Raw genomic sequence first — 23534 nt, 5'->3', positions numbered from 1 at the left:
GGCTCCTCTGTCCATGGGTTTTCCCAGGCAAGAATATTGGAGTGGGTTGCCATTTCCTTCTCCAGGGGATCTTCCTGACCCAGTGATCGAACCTGGGTTCCCTGCACTACAGGCAGATTCTTTACCGACTGAGTTACCAGGAGAGCCCAAATGATAACGTGTCTTAATGGCATATCAGTGCTTTTAATCCCTTGATTTTTTTTTTATGTAGCAAGTTTCTTTTTCAGTTGTCCTTTATTTACATTTTAATAAAGTCTATCTTTCCACTCTTGAACATTGGATTTGCAGCATCCTTTCGGTTTTCTCTTGTAATGCTTCTCATGCACCATTAGCATCATTTGAATTTCTGAATTATAGGAAAGATCAATCAAATGAGGACTGATAGAAAAGTGAAGAAATGTAAGAAAAAAAGTCAATGGTAAAAACCATATATCTTCCCAATAACATTCATACAGAAAACAAAATCACACTCATTAGTATCTATAACCTATCTTTAACCAGTCGGAATGGCCATCATTGCTAAGTCTATAACTAATAAATGGTGGAGAGGGTGTGGAGAAAACAGAATCCTCTTACACTCTTGTTGAGAATGTGTATTGGTGCAGCTACAATGGGAAACAGTATGTAGATTCCTCAGAAAACTAAAAATTGAATTTCAGTATGATCAACAATCCCACTCTTGGGCATATATCCAGACAAAACTTTAATTTGCAGACACATGCACCCCTGTGTTCACAGAGGCACTATCTGTAATAGCGAAGACATGGATTCAATCTAACTGTCCATCAACAGATGAATGGATAAGGAAGATGTGGTATGTGTGTGTGTATATATATATATATATATATGTATATATATGCAATATATATATGAATGGAATATTACCCAACCATTAAAAGTATGAAATAATGCCATTTACAGCAACATGAATGGACCTAGAGATCACCAAACTATAAGTGAAGTACTTCAGAGAGACAAATGTCAGATGATATCACTTATATGTGGAATCTAAAATACTACAGAAACAAAAATATCTACAAAACAAAACCAAACTCCCTGATACAATAACAAATTCGTGGTTGCCAAGGGTGAGGGAGGTGTACGAGCAAAGAACTGGGAGCCTGGGATTAGCAGAGGCAAATGTATACAGGATGGATAAACAAGTTCCTATTGCATAGCACAGGGAACTATATTCAACATCCTGTGATAAGCCATAATGGAATAGAATATGAAAAAGAATATTTACGACTGAATCACTTTGCTGTATAGCAGAAATTAAACACATTACAAATCACCTGTACTTCAATAATGGAGAAGGAAATGGCAACCCACTCCAGTGTTCTTGCCTGGAGAATCCCAGGGACGGGGGAGCCTGGTGGGCTGCCATCTATGGGCTCACACAGAGTTGGACACGACTGAAGTGACTTAGCATGCTTCAATAAAATTTTTAAACATAATAATATGTGTTTCTTTAGGTTTTTATAATTTAAATGAGTTGATACTTTCTGAGCATGTAAAATTGCACCTGATAATTCTGTGAACAACACTGTGAACATAAATGCCACGAATTCTACACTAAAAATCGTTAAAATGCTAAACTTTATGTTATGTATTTTTTACCCCAATAGAAAACAAATGAAACAGTTTCTGAAATAATTTTTAAAATAAATTTTAAAATACATTTATTACTCTGTATTACAGTTATTTGATGATTTGTCTGTATCACCTTTAACTAAGTTTGAGCAAACTCTGGGAGACAGTGAAGGACAGGGAAGCCTAGTGTGCTGCAGTCCATGGGGTTGCAAAGAGTCAGACACAACTTGACAACTGAACAACAACCTGTAACTAAAAACTTCATGTGGATAGAATACAAATCTCATTTGTTGAGAACTTATAGCTCTAACACCTAGCGTAGGTCTGACACATAGATGTCCTAAAGAAATGCTTATTAAATCAATGAGTAAGATGTCCAGCGATGCAATGAGCTACCTAAGAGATAGTGACTTCCCTATCAATGATGTGTCAAAAGTATGTCTAATACATTGGGACTAAAGTCTAAAACTTCTTCCTAATCTGCTGCTGCTGCTAAGTCGCTTCAGTAGTGTCTGACTCTGTGTGACCCCATAGACTGCAGCCCAGTAGGCTCCTCTGTCCCTGGGATTCTCCAGGCAAGAATACTGGAGTGGGTTGCCATTTCCTTTTCAAGCCAATGAAAGTGAAAAGTGAAAGTGAAGTCGCTCAGTCGTGTCCGACTCTTAGCGACCCCATGGACTGCAGCCTACCAGGCTCCTCTGTCCATGGGATTTTCCAGGCAAGAGTACTGGAGTGGGTTGCCATTGCCTTCTCCGTCTTCCTAATCTAAGACTGCATTATTCTATATATCTTGTGCTTTAATATAGCAATTTTCATAGTCTAACAACAGTACCAATATAATGAAGGCATTCCATCTTTCAATACTTGCTGCCTTCACCCCCACAATATGCCCTGGTCATACTAAAACACTTTTAGCCTTTTTGATCTCCTGGGATATTGTATGTTTTCCCCTTTGTTTAGAAAGCACTCTTTATCTTGTGTGCTTCACTTTCTTGATGTCACATTCCCCACACAGGCTTACCTGGTCCTCAAAAAGGGGGTTAGCTGTCCCACACATAATGCCATAGCACTTTGGCTTTGTGTTTATCCCATGGCATAAAAGGCCCCAGTTTGCTAGTTCTCCAGACTATAAGCTACTTGGAAGCAGGATTTGTGTCTTGTTCGTTGGCCTTTCTCACACACCTTACACACTACCTGGTAATATGTATTTAATGAGAAAAGGCATGAATGAGACCATCTTGTGAGCTCTACTGCTTTCTATTGTGTACACTATTTTTTTTTTTTTTTTTTTTTTTGGCTCTGCTGGGTCTTGGTTGTTGTGCTTGGACTTTCTCTTGTTGCAGAGCACAGGTTTCAGGTGCCTGGTGGCGTGTGGGATTTTAGTTCCCTGCCCAGGGATTGAACCTGTGCCCCCTGCATTGGAAGGCGGATTCTTAACCACTGGACCATCAGCAAAGTCCTACAATAGATAATTTTTTCAAGCACGTGCATTTTTAAATATTTTTTTGTCAAGCAGTTGCAAATGCTTTCTTTGTGGCAAAATTCTGTCCCTATGTCAATGATTTTGAATATCTTCTTAACACTATCCAGGACGATATATGATATGTAAATATGTACCCCAAAACATTTTTTTTTAATGGCTACAACTTACATTCTCCAAAGCAAGTTTTCCTGAAAAAATATATGAAGCTAAAAAAAATTGCTGGGACACTAGTCATTTTTGTCTGAAACAAATGAAAACAACAACAACAAAAAGTGCTACCTACTGTTATCATGGACAATTTATCAGAGATGACATTGCTATTTCAGACTGTCTATACATGCTGGCAAAAGAAAAAAATGAAAATATTTTAACTTTATGAAAATTCAATGATCCCTAATCTAGCTTTCCACTCTCCTCATTTATCCTGCAGTTTCCCACAAAGGATCATTACAACATTGTGAAAATCTCAATGAGGAAGTTGGTCTAGAAGAGGATATTCTTTTGTCCACGATGAAAATAAAAGGAGCGTCTTGCATTAAGATCCCAACATAACTAGCAAGGATTTCTTTTTTTCGACTGAATTTTCATCAGAAGAATTCAGAAATTCCTCAGGTTACTTACTCAGCAATTGACATTTACTCTGCAGTCGACTCATTAATAAAAGATGACACATCATCTGCTGTCAAAACCCGACTCTGGATATTTGCCAACGTTACTGTAGTGAAAAACCTGCACTCACTTAACTCAACCGTCTGTTTCGGTTAGTTCTGCAGAGGGTTTTCCCTGTTTTGCCTCTTGCTGATACTTTTCCCTCGGCTCCCCGAGAGGCGGGGCCCAGCGCGCCTGCACCGCCCCTCCCCGTTGACTGGTGGGCCGCCGGGGCGAGCGTGCGCGTGCGCACTGGCCTGTCCGCGGCAGGTGGACTATGGAGGCCCTGCCCTTCTCCGTGGAGTGGTACGCCGGATGGTTTCCTTTGACGCAGACGGGCATTTGGAAGGTGTGGCTATGTGAGTTCTGGCTGCTACTGCTGGGTTCCGGTTTGAAAGCGCATCTTTTGCCTGACGAGGAGGACGTAACGTTTATCAATGAGTACGTGAACCTCCACAATGAGCTCCGGGGCAACGTCTTGCCCCGAGGGGCTAACTTGCGCTTCATGGTGAGGCCCTAAGACGGTCGCCTAAACCTCCGACAACCCCTGTCAGGACGCACCCCCTCAGCCGCAGAGTTTGGGACACTCCTCTGCTGAAGGTTGTGGGGAACCGCACTTAAGAGTTTGGATTTAAAAATACACGTAAAGTTTACACGTTCAAGAAATGAAAACCACTCTCACTCTAACGCATACTTGTCACCAAAGGTTTGCACAGGGCTGGGACTAGGGTGAGTGGAGCGCCTCGCCTGGGGTGCAAGATTTAAGGGAGCTTTCCATTCGAGAAAATGATAGTTTAATCCAGTATTGTTTTTTAATTTAAAAATCAATGCAAAAGTACTCCTGATGAAAATCGTATCGATTTAAACAAAGCCAGGATTTTTAAGCTTGAACTGGGGAGAGGCACGTGTGCCACGCTCAGGATAGTGCAAGGGAGAGGACAGATTCGGTTTTTACTTAAAATTTTGAAGTTCTATTATGGATGTTTTCACACTAATTTTGCCTTTTTGAAATATTTTTTATCATGGCTATTGAGTTTTTTGGTATCCAGCCTAAATTTTGCTCTCCAGAGGGTGTTTCATTCACTTCTTCCTAGACCAGACCTGATTTTGCATTCTTACGTTCTTGCTTCTCTGTTGCATTTTCCCCCAGTTTCTTTATAATATCTCATTAGCTTTTCCTTTGGTACTGTGGCGTCTTCATGGTTGTCATTAAAAAGGAATGCACAATTAATTGAGTAACTGTAGGGCAATTGGGAGCTTCCAATTTACATTGTAAATATTGCAAAGACTGTCTTCCTAGATGTAAGTCTTTTCTTCCTTCTGGATTAGTCTTTTAGGAAAAATTCCAGGCTTGTGAAAAGAATGATTTTTTTTTTTTCTATGTGTACGATACATAGCAAGTACTCTATTGAAGGACAGTGCCAAAGTAAGCAAAGATTAGAAGCATAGAATTATTCTGTTTTCACCACATCTGACTGGGCAGTTTAGGGAACTTTCCTTTTATGTTAATTTTAAAGCCTTATTTTGATTGGACGTATTTTTTTCTTTCTTGTTCATTTTCTTTACCTTTTGCATTAAGTTTCTTCTTCTCTTTATTTATTTTCTTATAGAAATACACTAGCATTGTATTTGCTGAAGGTAAAGTTTTTATCTTTTGAATTTAGTTAGAATTTGAGACTATTGGAGAGTGATATATACGTATTTTTTACCCTTTCACACTTTGTGATCAATTTTATTTCTTTCAAGTTTGAAGATTGGCCTTCCTCCTGATAATGAATAATCACAAAATATTTTAATACAACTTTTAATAGGTTTTGTATTCTTAATCTCTAAAAATTTTATTTCAAACATAAAGCATAGAAAATAATTTGTGTCCCTACAGTATATATCTTCATATGTGAACATTTTTGAAGGAATAATGTTTGGGGTACAGTTTAAAGCCCCAGTCTAAATTTTATCCTTCTGTTCTTTCTAAAAGTTGATGTCTATTTTTCCCATGGATTTTACTAGGATATAAATAATAACCAGTAAATAATACAGTCTATCATAATAGTATGTTCTACTTAGAACTTTGCCTTGACACGTTTGGAAATCATACATTTTATTTTCATTGGTTATGCTCAACATTTTAGTGTATATAATTTATAAAGTCCAAAGTTAAGCAACATCTATAACCTCCTTCTGAATATTAAAAAGATACTACAACACACAAATTCTGACTGTCTCCTGCCCATGTCCATGCTGTTGTTGTAACCTAGTAGTTTTGCTCTAGATTGTTTTTAAACTCAAAAATTTTATTGGTTTCTTTAATTATAAAATATACATAATACAAAATTTATGGTTTTAACCATTTTTAACTGTACATTTCTATATGCATTTACAGTGTTGTGCAATCACTACCACTATTCATCTCTCCAGAACATTTTCATCCTCCCCAACTGAAACTGCACCAATTAAACACTAACTCCCCTTTCCCTTCTTGCTGCTGGCAACTACCATTTTGCTTTTCTGTCTGGAAACGTTGACTACTCCAGGTATGTCATATAAGAATCTGAAGTGCTTCTCTTTGAGATTGTCTTGTTTCACTTAGTAGCATGTCTTCAGGGTTCATGCTGTAGCATGTGTCAGAATTTCCATCCTTTTAAAGGCTGAATAATATTTCACTTTATGGATATATGATATTTTGTTTACCCATTCATCTGTCGATGGACACTACCCTAATTTCTTCCACCTTTTGGCTATTGTGGATAATGCTACTGTGGACATAGGTATGTGAATAAATATCTCTTCAATACCCTGCTTTCACTTCTATTGATTATATACCCAGAAATGGAATTGCCAAAACAGGTAGAAATTCTGTTTAATTTTTAAGAACTGATATTCTCTTTCTCATAGTGGCTACACATTTCCCATTCCTACTAGCAATACACAGAGTTTCAATTTCTCCAAATTTTTGCCAACACTTGTTTTCTGGGTTGTTTTTTTTTTTAGTTCATAAGGGGTGTGAAGTCATGTCTTTATGGTTTTGATTCGCATATCCCTAATGATGTTAGTTTGAACATCTTTATTCTTTACATATGTAGAATTCTTTATATATTATATACATATATATCAGTTCAGTTCAGTTCAGTCACTCAGTCATGTCTGACTCTTTGCGACCACATGAATTGCAGCATGCCAGGCCTCCCTGTCCATCACCAACTCCCGGAGTTCTCTCAAACTCATGCCCATCAAGTCAGTGATGCCACCCAGCCATTTCATCCTCTGTCGTCCCCTTTTCCTCCTGCCCCCAATCCCTCCCAGCATCAGAGTCTTTTCCAATGAGTCAACTCTTCGCATGAGGTGGCCAAAGTACTGGAGTTTCAGCTTTAGCATCACTCCTTCCAAAGAACACCCAGGACTGATCTCCCTCAGAATGGACTGCTTGGATCTCCTTGCAGTCCATGGGACTCTCAAGAGTCTTCTCCAACACCACAGTTCAAAAGCATCAATGCTTCAGCGCTCAGCTTTCTTCACAGTCCAACTCTCACATCCATACATGACCACTTGAAAAACCATAGCCTTGACTAGACGGACCTTTGTTGGCAAAGTAATGTCTCTGCTTTTCAATATGATGTCTAGGTTGGTCATAACTTTCCTTCCAAGGAGTAAGCGTCTTTTAATTTTATGGCTGCATTCACCATCTGCAGTGATTTTGGAGCCCCAAATAAAGTCTGACACTGTTTCCCCATCTATTTCCCATGAAGTAATGGGACCAGATGCCATGATCTTCGTTTTCTGAATGTTGAGCTTTAAGCCAACTTTTTCACTCTCCACTCTCACTTTCATCAAGAGGCTTTTGAGTTCCTCTTCACTTTCTGCCATGAGGGTGGTGTCATCTGCATATCTGAGGCTTTGATATTTCTCCCAGCAGTCTTGATTCCAGCTTGTGCTTCTTCCAGCCCAGCGTTTCTCATGATGTACTCTGCATATAAGTTAAATAAGCAGGATGACAATATACAGCCTCGACGTACTCCTTTTCCTATTTGGAACCAGTCTGTTGTTCCATGTCCAGTTCTAACTGTTGCTTCCTGACCTGCATATAGGTTTCTCAAGAGGCAGGTCAGGTGGTCTGGTATTCCCATTTCTTTCAGAATTTTCCACAGTTTATTGTGATCCACACAGTCAAAGGCTTTGGCATAGTCAATAAAGCAGAAATAGATGTTTTTCTGGAACTCTCTTGCTTTTCCCATGATCCAGCGGATGTTGGCAATTTGATCTCTGGTTCCTCTGCCTTTTCAAAAACCAGCTTGAACATCTGGAAGTTCATGGTTCATGTATTGCTGAAGCCTGGCTTGGAGAATTTTGAGCATGACTTTACTAGTGTGTGAGATGAGTGCAACTGTGTGGTAGTTTGAGCATTCTTTGGCATTGCCTTTCTTTGGGATTGGAATGAAGACTGACCTTTTCCAGTCCTGTGGCCACTGCTGAGTTTTCCAAATTTGCTGGCATATTGAGTGCAGCACTTTCACAGCATCATCTTTCAGGATTTGAAATAGCTCAACTGGAATTCCATCACCTCCACTAGCTTTGTTCGTAGTGATGCTTTCTAAGGCCCATTGACTTCACATTCCAGGATGTCTGGCTCTAGGTGAGTGATCACACCATCATGATTATCTGGGTCATGAAGATCTTTTTTGTACAGTTCTCCTGTGCATTCTTGCCACCTCTTCTTAATATCTTCTGCTTCTGTTAGGTCCATACCATTTCTGTCCTTTATTGAGCCCATCTTTGCATGAAATGTTCCCTTGGTGTATATATATATATATATAGAGAGAGAGAGAGAGAGAGAGAGAGAGGATTTTTTATATATTCTAGATAAAATATATTTAAAAATACATGAATTTCAACTGTTTTCTCCCTTTCTGTAGATTGTCTTTTTATTCTGTTAATAGTATCTTTTGATACACAAAAATTTTTAATTATAATGAAGACTAACTCATCTATTTTTTATCATGTTACCTATACTTTTGGTGACATATCTAAGAAATCATTGCCACATCGAATGTCATGAAACTCTCCCCCTTTGTTTCTTCTAAGAATTTTATAGCTTTAGCCAACAGGTACATAAAAAGGACCTCAACATGACTAATCATCCAGGAAATGCAAATTAAAACTACAATAAATTATCATGTTGTATCTGTTAGAATATCATCAAAAAAGACAGAAGATAGACAAACAACACAATTACTGAAATTAAAAATACTCTAGAAGGAATCAACAGCAGAGTATCTGAAGCAGAAGAATGGATCAAATAAAGTAAAAAAAAAAAGAAAAGAGCGGAGGATAGTCTCAGAGACCTCTGGGACAATATCAAAGTCACCAACATTCGAATTATAGGGGTCCCAGGAGAAGAAGAGAAAAAGAAAGGGTATGGGAAATTTTTCAACTCTAATCTTTTCAAAAATTTTCTCAAAATAAAAAAAAAAGAGGGTATGAGAAAATTTTTGAAGAGATTAGAGTTGAAAATTTTCCGACCATGGAAAAGGAAATACTCCATCAAGTCCAAGAGGCACAAAGAGTCCCATACAAGATAAAACCAAGGAGAAACATGCCAAGACACATACTAATCAAACTAACAAAGACTAAACAGAAAGAAAGAATAGTAAAAGCAGCAAGGGAGAAGCAACAAATAACATACAAGGGAAACCCCATACGCTTAACAGTTGATCTTTCAACAGAAACTCTGCAGGCCAGAAGGGAATGACAGGATATATTTAAAGTGCTGAAAGGGAAAAATCTACAACCAAGATTACTGTACCCAGCAAGGATCTCATTCAAAATTAATGGAGAAAGCAAAAGCTTTTCAGACAAGCAAAAGTTAAGAGAGAAGAAAAAAGATCTACAAAATCCACCCCAAACAATTAAGAAAATGGCAATATGAACATATATATCAATAATTACTTTAAATGTAAACAGATTAATGCTCCAACCAAAAGACACAGACTAGCTAAATGGATTCAAAAACAAGACCTGTACATATGCTATCTACAAGAAACCCACCTCAGACCTCAAGACACAAATAGACTGAAAGGGAGAGGATGGAAAAATATATTCCATGCAAATGGGAAGCAAAAGAAAGCTGTAGTAGCAATCCTCATATCAGATAAAATAGTCCTTAAAGAAGTTTACAAGAAATAAGGAAGGATACTACATAATGATCAAGGGATCAATCCAAGAGAAAGGCATAACAATTGTAAATACCTAGGCACCCAACATGGAAGCACCTCAATACATAAGACAAACACTAGCAGACATAAAAGGAGAAATTGATAGTAACACAATAATAGTAGGAGACTTTAACATCCCACTCACACCAGTGAACAGATCATCAAAACAGAAAATTAAAAGGGAAACACAAGTCTTAAATGATACATTAAATGAGATGGATCTCATTGATATCTTCAGGACATTCCATCCAAATGCAGAAGAATACACCCTCTTCTCAAGTGCACATGGAACAGTCTCCAGGGTAGACAACATCGTGGGTCACAAATCAAACCTCAGTAAATTTAAGAAAATTGTAATCGTATCAGGCATCTTCTCTGACCACAATGCTATGAGATTAGATATCAATTACAGAAGAAAAAAAAAAGTAAGAAACAGTGGAGATTAAACAACACATTTCTAAATAACCCACAGGTTACTGAAGAAATCAAAAGGGAAATCAAAAAATTTCTAGAAACAAATGACAATGAAAACATGGCAACTAAAAACCTATGGGATGCAGCAAAAGCAGTTCAAAGAGGGAAGTTTATAGCAATACAATGCTACCTCAAGAAACAAGAAAAACATTGAATAGACAACCTAACTTTACACCTAAAACAACTGGAAAAAGAACAAAAAAAAAAAATAGTAGAAGGAAACATAAAATCTGAGCAGAAATAAATGAAAAAGAAATGGAAGAAACAATAGTAAAGATTAATAAAACTAAACGTGGGTTCTTTGAGAAGATATATAAAATTGATAAGCCTTTAGCCAGATGCATCAAGTAAAGATAGAAGAATCAAATCAACAAAATTAGAAATGAAAAAGGGGAGGTTACAACAAACAATGCAGAAACACAAAGGATTATAAGAGATTATTATCAACGACTCTATGGCAATAAAATGGATAACCTGGAAGAAATGCACAGATTCTTAAAAAAGTTCAATCTTCCAAGACTGAACCAGGAAGAAATAGAAATTATGAACAACCTAATTACAGGAACTGAAATTGAAGCTGTGATTAAAAAAAAAAAACCTCCCAAAAAACAAAAGCCCAGGACAAGATGCCTTCATAGGAGACTTCTATCAAACATTTAAAGAAGAGCTAATGCCTAGCCTTCTAAAACTCTTTCAAAAAGTTGCGGAGGAAGGAACACTTCCAAACTCATTCTACGAGGCCACCATCACCCTGATACCAAAACCAGACAAAGACAACACAAAAAAGGAAAACTACAAGCCAATATCACTGATGAACATAGATGCAAAAATATTCAACAAAATTTTAGCAAACAGAATTCAGCAATGCATCAAAAAGCTCATACACCATGATCAAGTTGGGTTTATTCCAGGAATGCAGGTATTCTTCAATATATGCAAGTCAATCAATGTGATACACCATATTAACAAATTCAAAGATAAAAACCATATGATCATCTCAATAGATGCCCAAAAAAGCCTTTGACAAAATTCAGCACCCATTTGTGTTTAAAACTCTTTAAAAACCAGCCATAGAAGGAACCTACCTCAAGAAGTAAAGGGCATATATGATCAGTCTACAGCAAACATTATTCTCAATGGTGAAAAACTGAAAGCATTCCCCCTAAGATCAGGAACAAGATAAGGGTGTCCACTTTCATCACTGTTATTCAACATAGTTGTGGAAGTTCTAGCTACATCAATCAGAGAAGAAAAAGAAAAGGAATCCAGATCAGAAAAGAAGTAAAGCTGTCACGGTTTGCATATGACATGATACTGTACATAAAAAACCCTAAAGATAGTATCAGAAAATTACTAGAGCTAATGAGTGAATTTAGCAAAGCTTCAGGATAGAAAATCAATACACAGAAATCACCTGCGTTTCTATATAATAATGAAAAATCAGAAAGAGAAATGAAGGAATCAATCCCATTCACCATTACAACAAAAAGAATTAAATATCTAGGAATAAAGTTACCTAAGGAGATAAAAGAACTGTACACAGAAAATTACAAGACACTAATGAAAGAAATCAAAGATGACATAAACAGAGGGGGAGATATTCCATGTTTCTGGGTAGGAAGAATCAATATTGTGAAAATGACTATACTACTAAATGCAACCTACAGATTCAATGTGATCCCTATCAAATTATCAGTGGCATTTTTCACAGAACTAGAACAAAAAAATTCACAGTTCATTTGGAAACAGAAAAGCCCCCAAATAGCCAAAGCAGTCTTGTGAAAGAAGAATGGAACTGGAGGAATCAATTTTCCTGACTTCAGATTATACTACAAAGCTACAGTCATCAAGACAGTATGGTACTGGCACAAAAACAGAAATATAGACCAATGGAACAAAATAGAAAGCCCAGAAATAAACCCTTTCACCTATGGGTACCTTATTTTTGACGAAGGAGGCAAGAACATACAATGGGGCAAAGACAGCCTCTTCAATAAATGATGCTGGAAAAACTCATCAGCTACATGTAAGAAAATGAAATTAGAATACTTCCTAACACCATACACAAAGATAAACTCAAAATGGAAGAAAGATATAAATGTAAGACCAGAAACTATAAAACTCTTAGAGGAAAACATGGGCAGAACACTTGATGACATAAATCAAAGCAAGATACTCTATGACCCACCTCCTAGAGTAATGGAAATAAAAACAAAAGTAAACAAGTGGGATCTGACTAAACTTAAAAGCTTTTGCACAGCAAAGAAAACCATAAGCAAGGTGAAAAGACAGCCCTCAGAATAGGAGAAAATAATAGCAAATGAAACAACTGACCAAGGATTAATTTCCAAAATATACCAGCAGCCTCATACAACTCAATGCCAGAAAAACAACCCAATCAGAAGTGGGAAAAAGACCTAAACAGACATTTCTCCAAAGACGATAAACAGATGGCTAACAAACACATGAAAAGATGTTCAATGTCGCTCATTATTAGAGAAATGCAAATCAAAACTACAATGAGATGCCACCTCACATCTGTCAGAACAGCCATCATCAAAAAGTCTACAAACAATAAATTCTGGAGAGGGTGTGGAGAAAAGGGAACTCTCTTGTGTTGTTGGTGGGAAACTAAATTGATACAGCCACTATGGAAGATGGTATGGAGATTCCTTAAAAAACTAGGAATAAAACCACCATATGACCCAGCAATCCCACTTGTAGGCATATACCCTGAGGAAACCAAAGTTGAAAAAAACACAAGTATCCCATTGTTCACTGTAGCCCTATTTACAATAGCTAGAACATGGAAGCAACCTAGATGTCCATCGACAGATGAATGGATAAAGAAGTTGTGGTACATATACACAATGGAATATTACTCAACCATAAAAAGGAACACCTTTGAGTCAGTTCCAATGAGGTGGATGAATCTAGAACCTATTATACAGAGTGAAGTGAGTCAGAGAAAGATAATTATCATATTCTAACACATATATATGGAATCTAGAAAAATAGTCCTGAAGAATTTATTTACAGGGAAACAATGGAGAAGCAGACATAGAGAATAAACTTATGGACATGTAGAGAGGGGAGGAGAGGGTGAGATGTATGGAAAGAGTAACATGGAAACTTACATTACCATATGTAAAATAGATAGCTAATGGGAATTTGCTGTATGGCTAAGGAAACTCAAACAGGGGCTCTGTATCAACCTAGAGGGGTGGGATGGGGAGGGACATGGGAGGGAAGTTCAAAAGGGAGGGGATATATGTATACCTATGGCTGATTCATGTTCATGTTTGACAGAAAACAATAAAATTCTGTAAAGCAATATCTTTCAATAAAATAAATAAAAGGACAGGAGAAAACAAATGTTTGTGAGAATGTGGAGAAAAGGGAACCTTTGTGCATTGTTAGTAGAAATGTATATTCATGCAACAATTTTGGAAAACAGTATGAAATTTCTTCAAAAAAAGTTTTTTAAAGTTCTGTGTGATCCAGCAATACCACACTTAGGTAGCTGCATCCAAAGGAAATGACAACAGAATATCACAGAGATGTATGCACTCTTATGTTCATTACAGCATTATTCATGATAGGGAAGATATGGAAACAACCTACATGTCCATCAATGAGTGAATGAACAAAGAAGTAGTAGTATGTATACATAAAATGGAAATCCCATGGTTCAGCCATCAGAAAGAAGGAAATCCTGCCATTTACAGCAACCTGGAGGGAACTTGAAGGCATTGTCCTAAGTGAAATATGCCAGATAAAGACAGATATTACATTTTGTTGATGTTTAGTTGAACTGTGAACTTCCAGAAGTTCAAGCTGGATTTAGAAAAGGCAGAGTAACCAAAGATCAAATTACCAACATCTGCTAGATCATCGAAAAAGCAAGAGTTCCAGAAAAACATCTATTTCTGATTTATTGACTATGCCACAGGTTTTGACTGCATGTATCACAATAATCTGTAGAAAATTCTGAAAGAGATGGAAATACCAGACCACCTAACCTGTCTCTTGAGAAATCTGTATGCAGGTCAGGAAGCAACAATTAGAACTGGACATGGAACAACAGACTGGTTCCAAATAGGAAAAGGAGTATGTCAAGGCTGTAAATTGTCACCCTGCTAATTTAACTTAGATGCAGAATACATCATGAGAAACGCTGGGCTGGAGGAAGAACGAGCTGGAATCAAGACTGCTGGGAGAAATATCAATAACCTCAGATATGCAGATGACACCACCTTTATGGAAGAAAGTGAAGAAGAAATAAAGAGCCTCTTGATGAAAGTGAAAGAGAAGAGTGAAAAAGTTGGCTTAAAGCTCAACATTCAGAAAACGAAGATCATGGCATCCAGTCCCATCACTTCATGGCAAATAGGTGGGGAAACAATGGAAACCGTGGCTGACTTTGTTTTTCTGGGCTCCAAAATCACTGCAGATTGTGATTGCAGCCATGAAATTAAAAGACGCTTACTCCTTGGAAGGAAAGTTATGACCAACCTAGATAGTATATTAAAAAGCAAAGACATTACTTTGTCAACAAAGGTCCGTCTAGTCAAGGCTATAGTTTTTCCAGTCCATGGGGGTCACAAAATGAGTCAGATACATATGAGTCAGATATGTATAGATGTGTGAGTTGGACTATAAATAAAGCTGAGCACTGAAGAATTGATGCTTTTGAACCATGGTGTTGGAGAAGACTCTTGAGAGTCCCTTGGACTGCAAGGAGATACAACCTGTCCATCCTAAAGGAAATCAGTCCTGAATGTTCATTGGAAGGACGGATGTTGAAGCTGAAACTCCAATACTTTGGCCACCTGATATGAAGAGCTTGACTCATTTGAAAAGACCCTGATGCTGGGAAAGATTGAAGGCAGGAGGAGAAGGGGACGACAGAGGATGAGATGGTTGGATGGCATCACCGACTCAATGGACATGAGTTTGAGTAAACTCCAGGAGTTGGTGATGGACAGGGAGGCCTGGCTTGCTGTAGTCCATGGGGTTTCAAAGAGTCGGACACAACTTAGCAACTGAACTGAGCTGACTGAGTTGCTCAGTCTTATCTGACTCATTTTGTGACCCCCGTGGACTGTAGCATGCCAGGCTCCACTGTCCATAGGATTTCCCAGCAAGAATACTAGAGTGGGTTGCTATATCCTTCTCCACGATGTCTTCCTGACCCAGGGATTGAACTTGCATCTCCTGCATTGGCAGGCAAATTCTTTACCACTGAGCCACCAGGGAAGCCCCCAATATTGCATGGTATCATTTATATGTGGAATCTGAAAAAAAAAAGAAGTCAACCCATGATAGTAAATATTCCAGTGGCAGCAATTCCCACTCCTAGGTATTTTTACAAAGGGTGAAAAAAGGAAACACTAATTCAAAAAGGTATCTACACTCCTATGTTCATTGCAGCATTATTCACAATAGCCAAGAAATGGAAGCAACCTAAGTGGCCATGGATAGATGAATGGATAGAGAAAATGTGGTTTATACAATGGAATATTACTCAGCCATAAAAAAAGAATGAATTCTTGCTATTTGTGACAGCATGGATGGACCTAGAAGGTATTATGCTAAGTGAAATAAGTAAAACAGAAAAAGATAAATACCACACAATTTCACTTATATGTGGAATCTTGAAAATGAAACAAACAAACCATCAAACAGAAAAAAAAAAAAAAAAAACAACACACAGATAAAAAGAAAAACGGGTGATTGATTGCCAGAGGGGAGGGCAAGGAATGAGTGAAATAGGTGAGGAAAATTAACAAACTTACAGTGACAAAACATATGAGTAAGTGAAATTAAATGTAGAACGTGGAAAATATAGTCAATAGTAATGTAATATCTTTGTACAGAGACAATGTACCTAGACGTGTTGTGCTGATCATTTTGTAATGTATGAAAATGTCAAACCACTATGTTGTTCACCAATAACTGATATATGTTGTATGTCAATTATACCTCAAAAAATATGTGTATATATACCAAACTGATAGAAAAAGAGATCAGATTTGTGGTTATCGAGGGTAGGGAGGGATTGGATGAAAGTGGTAAAAAAAAAAAAAAGTACAAACTTCCAGTTATAAATAAATTCTAGTAATGTAATGTCCTAATGATTACTATAATTACTACTGCTGATGTTACCTGAAAGTGTTAAAAGAACAAATCCTGAGTTCTCATCACAAGGGAAAAATACTTTTTTCTGTTTATTTTATATCTGTATGAGGTAATGGATGTTCATTAAACTTTTTATGTTAATCATTTCATGATGTATTCAGATCAGATCAGATCAGTCGCTCAGTCATGTCCGACTCTTTGCGACTCCATGAATTGCAGCACGCCAGGCCTCCCTATCCATCACCAACTCCCAGAGTTCATTCAGACCCACGTCCATCGAGTCAGTGATGCCATCCAGCCATCTCATCCTCTGTCATCCCCTTCTCCTCCTGCCCCCAATCCCTCCCAGCATCAGAGTCTTTTCCAATGAGTCAGCTCTTCACATGAGGTGGCCAAAGTACTGGAGTTGCAGCTTTAGCATCATTCCTTCCAAAGAAATCCCAGGGCTGATCTCCTTCAGAATGGACTGGTTGGATCTCCTTGCAGTCCAAGGGACTCTCAAGAGTCTTCTCCAACACCACACTTCAAAAGCATCAATTCTTCAGCGCTCAGCCTTCTTCACAGTCCAACTCTCACATCTGTACATGACCACAGAAAAAACCCTAGCCTTGACTAGACGAACCTTTGTTGGCAAAGTAATGTCTCTGCTTTTGAATATGCTAACTAAGTTGGTCATAACTTTCCTTCCAAGGAGTAAGCGTCTTTTAATTTCATGGCTGCAGTCACCATCTGCAGTGACTTTGGAGCCCAGAAAAATAAAGTCTGACACTCTTTCCACTGTTTCCCCATCTATTTCCCATGAAGTAATGGGACCGGATGCCATGATCTTCGTTTTCAACTTTTTCACTCTCCACTTTCACTTTCATCAAGAGGCTTTTGAGTTCCTCTTCACTTTCTGCCATAAGGGTGGTGTCATCTGCATATCTGAGGTTATTGATATTTCTCCTGGCAATCTTGATTCCAATTTGTTTTCTTCCAGTCCAGCATTTCTCATGATGTACTCTGCATAGAAGTTAAATAAGCAGGGTGACAATATACAGCCTTGATGTAATCCTTTTCCTATTTGGAACCAGTCTGTTGTTCCATGTCCACTTCTAACTGTTGCTTCCTGACCTGCATACAAATTTCTCAAGAGGCAGGTCAGGTGGTCTGGTATTCCCATCTCTTTCAGAATTTTCCACAGTTTATTGTGATCCACACAGTCAAAGGCTTTGGCATAGTCAATAAAGCAGAAATAGATGCTTCTCTGGAACTCTCTTGCTTTTCCCATGATCCAGCGGATGTTGGCAATTTGATCTCTGGTTCCTCTGCCTTTTCTAAAACCAGCTTGAACCTCAGGAAGTTCACGGTTCACATATTGCTGAAGCCTGGCTTGGAGAATTTTGAGCATTACTTTACTAGCATGTGAGATGAGTGCAACTGTGCGGTAGTTTGAGCATTCCTTGGCATTGCCTTTATGTGACTCTTTGTGACCCCATGGACTATACAGTCCATGGAATTCTCCAGGCCAGAATCCTGGTGTGGGTAGCCGTTCCCTTGTTCAGGGTATTGTCCCAACGCAGGGATCCAACCCAGGTCTCCCCCATTGCAGGCAGATTCTTTACCAGCTGAACCACCAGGGAAGCCCATGTATTGTGCTATACACCTTACGTTTGTACAGGGCTGTGTGCCAATTATATCTCAATATGAATGGAAGGAAAAAAAACCACTTAGAATAGTGATTAGTGCACTATAAGCATATGTTGTGTTGTGTAAGCAATTTGCAAAATTAAGTAGTAGAAAGATGGTCCATGGAGCTTTGTTTGTAAATGGGAAAGAATCAGAAGGGCCATCAGTAGTGGAATGATAACCTTTATTACATGCTCCTAGCCACACTATGTAATACTATGAAGAGTTTTAAAAAGTTAGGTAGATCTATTTGTGCTAAGAAGGAATAATCTCTCTGAGTGAAAACTGCATATGGCAGGCCAATACTATTGTGTGTGGGATGATTAAAACAGTGCAAGGACAAAAATCATAAAATATTCTCCTAAAATACCCTAACATATCTTATTTTGGATAGTATGTACATGGAGATAGAGAAATGTGTACATAAGCCATATTTTTAACAATGATTACCTTTGGGAAAGAAAATAGTGTGGGAAGAGAGGGGATATCCTAAAAGCCTGATTTATTTTCTATAATATATTTTCTGTTTATGAAACTAACCAAGAAAACTCTAAGGAAATCTTAGTAATGTTTTCAGAAATGTTTATTTTCAAATATACTATAACGTACATTTTTAGCATGTTGGTTTTAGAACTATTGATTTTTCTATTTGTGTGTGTGTGTGTGTGTTTTTGTTGTTCTTGTCCTTAACTAAACAATGAACATTATACTAAGCCTCTAAATATGACAGAAGTACACATTTCTGGATGTTTCCATAAATGGAAAATGGCAGCATCCTGTGACATTTCCTCACATTTCTGGAAACATCCATAAAGCTTTACATGTACCTCTTGTATAAAGTTTACAAACTACCTCTATATGTTAAAATTATATATACATGTATATGTGTGTATATATATGTATGTATTATCCCAGGTTGTTCTAATAACAATAAGAAACTAGAGGACAAACTTTATGTTGACTTCATTTTATCCCTCAAAGTACAACAATTTGCATATAATCAGTGCTCAATAAATAGTTCTTAAATATGTTAAATTATTGTATTATTATGTGTATAAGGCATGAGGTTAAAAATATGCATTTTCTGAATAGACTACAGGTAAGAGTATTATAATCATTTGCATCATCTAACAATCTGACTTTCTAATTACAAAATATGCATAGTCTCCGGAAATAGTTGTTTCATTTATAATTATCTCAAAACACTTTCCTCCTTAATAAACTCCACAAATCAGACTCATAGGCACAAAATAAGAATTGTTTTCCCTAAATCTAAATATGAGAATTCAAGGAAAATAATTTAGAGCACAAAAAAAGCCTTCGTTATTATTATTTTGTTTTCTTTGCCTTTTGCATTTTTTTTCAGACTTGGGATGTAGCTTTGTCACGGACTGCTAGAGCATGGGGGAAAAAATGTGTGTTTGCGCGTAATACTCATTTAGAAGAACTATATATGGCCCATCCTAAATTTAATGGTATTGGTGAAAATATATGGGTCGGCCCTGAAAATGAATTTACTGCAAGTATTGCTATCAGAAGTTGGTTTGAGCAGAGGAGAAAGTACAATTTTGAAAAGAACAGTTGCTCTGATAACTGTTCTAACTATCTACAGGTACCTAATTTTATATTATTAATTCAATAGACTCCTTAATTGCCTTACTACTAAGTTTTTATTGATTGTTTCAATTTTATAAATAAATTCAAATGGTAAAATTACTTCCTCTAAAGAATCAAAATTCTGATCAGTCCTAGATCTTCTGAATGTTCATAATTTCTTCTATTTGCTTGAACGATACAATTAAAGCATTCCTTTAAATAAAGTAAATCTAATCTCTATACCCAAAGATGAAAGGTACCTTTCTAAAATAACGCATGCTGGAAAAGGAAGTAAACAGTAAATAAAAATTAGTTCTAGTTTATTGACTATTTAAACATAAATAAGAGACTTGATTTTTTTTTGCATGAATCAGTACACATTCAATGGTATATGTATGTATGAAAACATGTTAATTGTAAATGCGTAGTATTATTTTCCTGCCTCATATCTAACAATTCACCCTTATACTTTGTACTCCAAGCATACTGAACCACTTTTTATTTCCTGTGCATACATTTATTATTTTACATATTACATTTTTCATAATCATTAATGTATGAATCTAATACTATGCAAAGGGCAGGGACCTTGTCTTCTCATCCATGTATTCTCAACACATCAACATGACATTATTTAGGTCTTCAATAAATATTTGTATGAGGAATCAATAAACTATTGAATTAACTTCCAAGCTCATTTAAAAGATGATTATTTTTCAATGAGTCAATTCTGATTTAGAACTTAAAATTTGGGAATTTTTTCATGTTGAACTAGTGTCTTTCTGTTCCATCAAATTAATCATATTTCAAAAATTCTTTTTTGATCAGTTCTTTCTTCTAGAAAATGAGAGGCTCTCTATTATCTTACTCATGTCAAAGCTAAACTTCTTTATATGACTTCAGTACTTTGAGCAAACTAACCAAGTCTCCTCCCTGACCTACTCCTCTGTATGTTTTCCTCCTTAAATCTAGTTTCCTAGACACTTTCATCTCCTGGATTTGACTTAACTTCAACTGCTGCAGACATTCTATTCTCTATTCTTTTAAAGCATTGGTCTATTTCTTTTGGAGTCACACACTTTTAAAATCGCTAAGAGTTATAGAGAAAAGGAAAACAAATTGTTTCTTCCTGTCCCACAGAGGTTAACAAAACAATTTTTTTCTTTCTTCACTTAAAAGTATCGGGACAATTAAATACACTCAGGAATTATTTTCTGGAATATCTTTAATTGTTTTCCTATTTTCATTCCAAGACCTGTCTTGCAAGAAACTATTTTATAGGAACCAGCTCTTTTACTCATTTTTTTAAATGAAAAGCCCAGACTTTATTTTACTTTATAATAGAATTTCCTCAATAAAAGAAAAAAAAATCTGCAACATTCAATTACTTTCTACTCTTGTATTTCTTTTCCTTCTCTTCTATAATCTTACTGTCCCCTCTTTTTCTTCCTTCTATTCACGGCTTCCATTCTTCCAAGGCTTTTTCTCTTCTCACTTCCCTCTTCCTCTCTGCCAATAACCTGGAACTCTCAGATTTAACAAAATGTTGAAAATTGATTCTTCCTTCCTTATTCTGGATCAGTTTTTCTCAGACTTTTAATCCTAAGAGTACAGTATTGGTAGAACCTATTGAAACGTTTCTCTAATTACAGTTTTGTAAATGCTTAAATTAATTCATGATAATTTTCTGCCTGCAGCCAAATGAAGAATAGTTCATATTCCTTGAATTGGCTTGGTTAAAGTTCTATGTGTATTGAATATACTATTGATTATACTATGGCAGAGTAAATGTTTAGAATTAAATTTTATGTTTTCTTTGAAAATTTTATTTTAGCTTGTTTGGGACAGGTCTTACAAAGTTGGTTGTGCTGTTACTCCATGTTCAAGAATTGGACGTATTAAACATGCAGCACTTTTCATATGCAACTATGCACCAGGGTAAGTTCCTTTACATTTTTTAAAAAATATTAAAATAAATTGGGGATTTTTAAAGGATTCCAGCCCCCCTAGAAGTTTGGTTGCACCATATGACTGAGCTTTCAACATATTCTTCTAAATGTCTTTGTGAACTATAAAAGAATTAATTATAAGATAGCAATTAAAGAGTTTATATTGAAATATTTTTAATTCTATAATAAAATGAGTCATAATTTAGGCATACTAATTTTACCTGTAGATAGCCAAATATTACTTCCAAAGGAAGTTTTAAGCTTGGTATTATTTCATAGTACCTAGGCTAATTAAGATTTAAATTATTTTCTAAAATTGTTTGTTTCCATATTTTTATAAAAAGAAAATAAGATATGTTGAAATGTATGTTGTAATAATGACATCAGGAGCACCTAAGTTTTATAACATGAAGGACTCTTTTAATTGACTATCCTCCAGAGGTTGCATTATTAATTGGTGCTAGTCACATAAATATAAGGAATCATAATAACTCAGAGGTGGAAAAGTACTTCAGAAGTCTTCTAGTCAAGCTATCCATATGAAACTTGAACTCTTAACACTTACCATGTAATTATGTACCTATACCCAAAAACTTTCCAATGATGGGAAATAACTACCTTCCAAAATAGCCTCTATTTCTGGAGAACTTTATTGGAAAGCCTTAAGTTTTCCTACAGGTCAATAGGATCCTATAAATAATGTTGTTAAAATGAATAATTGAAGTGAGAAAATATCCTAATCAACATGCCAAGAAAAATTAAATACATGCTAGGATTGAGAAGGAGCTTCTTAATACATAAATAAAATGCTTCTGAGACTAAGCCAAAAAAAAGAAAGGAAAACAGAACAATGATTGCTAATTGATAATTGTATTCCCCTAGAAAGGAAAAACAACAGAGCTGTGAATGTAGGTTGAATTAAATTCAGAAAGCCACTTCCTAAATGGAAGCTTTGCTGACTTGGAACATAGGCATGAAAAGCAAATTTTGAATGTAGAGTAATGGCAAAAGTTTTTAGGCTTCTTTCAGTCCTACAAAGTGGAAGCATTGGGATGTTATCAACTACATGGAATAGCTTTTAAAAGTTGATGTATCCACTAACAAGAACAATAAAGACCGACCATGCTTAGTTTGTAGTCTTGGAAGAGACTTACAAGTGAACATATTAAACAAGTGATATTTAACTAAATAGTGAAATATGCCATAGAAACAGCACAATAAGCAAATGGGGAATAACTACTATAGAATATAGATAGTGGTGTTAGTTGCTCATTCATGTCTGATTCTTCACAACCCTTCAGACTGCAGCCCACCAGGCTCCTCTGTCCATGGAATTCTCCAGACAAGAATACTGGAGTGGGTTGCCATTTCCTTCTCCAGAATATAGATAGGATATCTGTGAAAGGAGGTGGCATTTGAGCTGAAAGCCAAAAGATGAACAGATGGCTAAAAAATATTTCAGGTAGAAGTGAGAGCACGTATTATAAAATCTCTGAGCTTGAAATGAGTTTAGCATGTTTGAAAAATGAATAATTGTGGTTAGAGGTAGAAAGTTAGGTGACAACAAAACCAAATAGAATATCACTGGCCAGGTGAGGATTTGGGGGTTTATTCTACACAATGGCAAAATCATGGGAAAGTTTTAAGCAAGTAAGTGGCATGATCTCAAACTATGATTTGAAAAGAAAAGTAAAAGTGAAAATTGCTCAGTCATGTCTAACTCTCTGTGACCTCATGGACTATGCAGTCCATCGAATTCTCCAGGTGAGAATA

The 23534-nt window shown here is 36.5% G+C and overlaps 1 protein-coding gene across 1 annotated transcript in view; it reads left to right on the top strand.

The window, feature by feature from the left end:
• Positions 1–3980: 3980 nt before the first annotated feature.
• Positions 3981–23534, top strand: part of GLIPR1L2 (GLIPR1 like 2) — a 35101-nt gene continuing 15547 nt past the window's right edge. The window contains exons 1-3 of the mRNA XM_006080839.3: positions 3981–4232; positions 19583–19828; positions 21647–21750. Coding sequence (XP_006080901.3) covers positions 4002–4232; positions 19583–19828; positions 21647–21750 — 581 coding nt within the window. The 5' untranslated portion in view covers positions 3981–4001. The remainder of the gene's footprint in view (positions 4233–19582; positions 19829–21646; positions 21751–23534) is intronic.

The sequence above is a fragment of the Bubalus bubalis genome, chromosome 4 (assembly GCF_019923935.1).
Source record: "Bubalus bubalis isolate 160015118507 breed Murrah chromosome 4, NDDB_SH_1, whole genome shotgun sequence".
NCBI classification, from domain to species: Eukaryota; Metazoa; Chordata; class Mammalia; order Artiodactyla; family Bovidae; genus Bubalus; species Bubalus bubalis.
This window is presented reverse-complemented; position numbering and strand designations above follow the sequence as displayed.